The sequence below is a fragment of the Penaeus monodon genome, chromosome 30 (genome assembly GCF_015228065.2).
Source record: "Penaeus monodon isolate SGIC_2016 chromosome 30, NSTDA_Pmon_1, whole genome shotgun sequence".
Lineage (NCBI taxonomy): Eukaryota > Metazoa > Arthropoda > Malacostraca > Decapoda > Penaeidae > Penaeus > Penaeus monodon.
The window spans coordinates 15346628-15348973 of NC_051415.1; the positions used below are offsets into that span (position 1 = coordinate 15346628).

At 49.3% G+C, this 2346-nt stretch overlaps 1 protein-coding gene across 3 annotated transcripts in view; it reads right to left on the reverse strand.

Annotated features, from left to right (window-relative positions):
* Window positions 1-2346, reverse strand: part of LOC119592551 (alkaline phosphatase-like) — a 16788-nt gene that overhangs the window by 6855 nt on the left and 7587 nt on the right. For all 3 annotated transcript variants that reach the window (XR_005230443.1, XM_037941417.1, XM_037941416.1), the window contains exons 2-5: window positions 1344-1444; window positions 836-1056; window positions 470-662; window positions 120-283 (exon numbers count right to left, since the gene is read on the reverse strand). Coding sequence is in view for 2 of the 3 variants with exons in the window: in XM_037941417.1 (XP_037797345.1) it covers window positions 120-283; window positions 470-662; window positions 836-1056; window positions 1344-1437 (672 nt within the window). In the remaining variant the exon portion in view is untranslated. The remainder of the gene's footprint in view (window positions 1-119; window positions 284-469; window positions 663-835; window positions 1057-1343; window positions 1445-2346) is intronic.

Genomic DNA, 2346 nt, shown 5'->3' on the forward strand with positions numbered 1-2346 from the left:
TAAAATTGGGTGGTAGTTCTGCTAGAGAGAGTTATTATCAGTTCAGGAAGGAGATTTAGGAATTGATGGTTGCAGAGGGTTAGGAGGTGCCGGAGTTGGGATCGGCAGGCGGGTCTAACCTTGATATTCCTGCCAGGGTTTTCTGACACCAGCTGATCCGCGATGTCCTTGCAGCCGATGCCCATCTGACCTAGATTGCCGTCGCACTCCCAGTTTCGGTGGGCGGAGTGGGCGTACAGGGCCGCGGGCGTGGCGTGCGTGACGCGGGTCGTGGTCACAAAACCTGCAGAGTGGCAACACAATTTTTTCTTGATTTGCAAGGCTCTTGTTCGTGAAATCTTTGCAATGCAAAGTCTGCACTGCCTTGCTCTGTGTTTTTTTTCTTTCAGTGAAAGTGAATATTGTTGCCTTGTTGTGCTAAAGATAGGTCAGTAAATATTCCGAATATTCGAGCGTCTTTGTCACTCACCTGTGTCCTTGCCGGCTTCCTGCGCCCACTGCAGGATGGACGGTGTGTGATAGATAGGGTTCCTCGCCGCCGCACAGTCTCCGAGGGTCACCTCCGGGTCGACACCGAGTGTGTAATAATTGGCCTTGACTCCACACAGGTAGGCCGTGGCCGTGCCTGCACTGTCCGGAACCTGTTTGTCCACGTTGTAGGTCTGCGGGGTTGAAGGTGGTAGTCACGTTTCATATGTTGCAGTAACCGTATGTCATGTTAGAGATTATGATAAAGCGCCTGCGTGACCCGCGGAGGAAATTCCCTTTTTACAAGTCTATAAATATGCGGCCAGCGCTGTGTACAAGCGCTCCTTCATACGGACGCATCACCCACCTTGAGCAGCGCCGCGTTAGGGAATCTCTCCCAAGTGAGATAGCCCTCCTCGCCGTTCATGCCCTTTTTCTGGCCCTTGAAGATCCTGGCGGCGGTGTTGGCGGTGATGCCCATGCCGTCGCCCAGGAAAATGATCACGTTCTTCGCCACGTTCCAGTTGTCTCGAACATTGAGGGCGGCCGCCAGCTCGTTCTGCGCGAGGTCCCACCAGTGCTTGCGAGCTGCGCGGGCGAGAGCAGAGACCTTCGGGTTAGAGCGAGCACTCGATGGATTGCGAGAATGCGGAAATGTAAGGATGAATATGGGGGGCAGAGTGTGACGAGGCTGACGCGTAGTGAGGGAGTGGTGCCAGGGAGGGTTAGGGAGTGGTGCCAGGGAGGGTTAGGGAGTGGTGCCAGGCAGGGTTAGGTAGTGGCAGGGTGGGGTAGGCAGAGGCAAGGAGGGGTGGGGGCCGCGACAGTGTCAGAGGGCGAGGAGGTCGAAGGGTCAGCAGTCAGAATGGACTTACCTTCATACTTGCGTCGCATGGTATCTGCTGAAGTGGCCAGGAGCACCACCACGGCCACCCGTGTTAAAAGGCCAATTTGACGGGATCGCTTCATGTTGCAACTGCGGGGTGAAAGATAAGAACCTTGAATTAAAATTTCAGTAGTAGTCTTTTTGATTTAAAAGAGGAATATATAATAAAAAGTTGGTTATGCAGTCCAAACTTTTATTCTTTCATGTTTTTTTTTTTCCTGAAGTGAATTAGACATTTATGATGCCTATTTGCACTGTACTCACATCAAAACCAATAGCATTAGGTAAAGAAAATACAACTATTTTGAAAGAGACTCTCGTGCCCTCAACGAAATCCTTGATATTTCGAGACAATGGAGCAAAGGAAAATAGCATTAGTATTGAAATCAACTCCCCAAGCATTCAGGCGCCCAAAGAGTGGGCCTTAAAACCGCCACAGAATGAGACCATCTTGCTTCCTCGTTCACCACCTACAGTCAACAACGTTGTTTGATTGGAACTCGCATTCACTGGCCATGAGCACTCATAGAATTGCAAATTGAATTGCAGACAGACAACCTGAAACAATCTGCATGTGATGAGACTCAAGGGTGAGCCGTAAAGACGGTGCAAGACTACGTCTGTGAATTTATAGTAATTGTTATGAATAATGGATCACCATTTTTGGCTATTGGTTTATTATATATTCATAATGGTCGCCTAAATTAAGAAGAAAAAAAAATCAGCTCCTCGAGCGAAATGGATATTACATGATTGAAATAACACCCCCGTCGAATGTTGTCTTTCAACAGCAATTACGACCAATTTCAATCAATTATAGCACTCTACTTCGCTAGTATCTGCATGGCAATAACGGCACTGAAATGCACTGTTCCGCGGCGCCGGTGCGTCTCTCTGCCCATCACCAGACCAGCCTAACTTGCGACACAGCAGAAGCTATTCCATGAAAGAGACACTCACAGCCGCGTATTTCTCTCTTCTTCTTCCTTGTA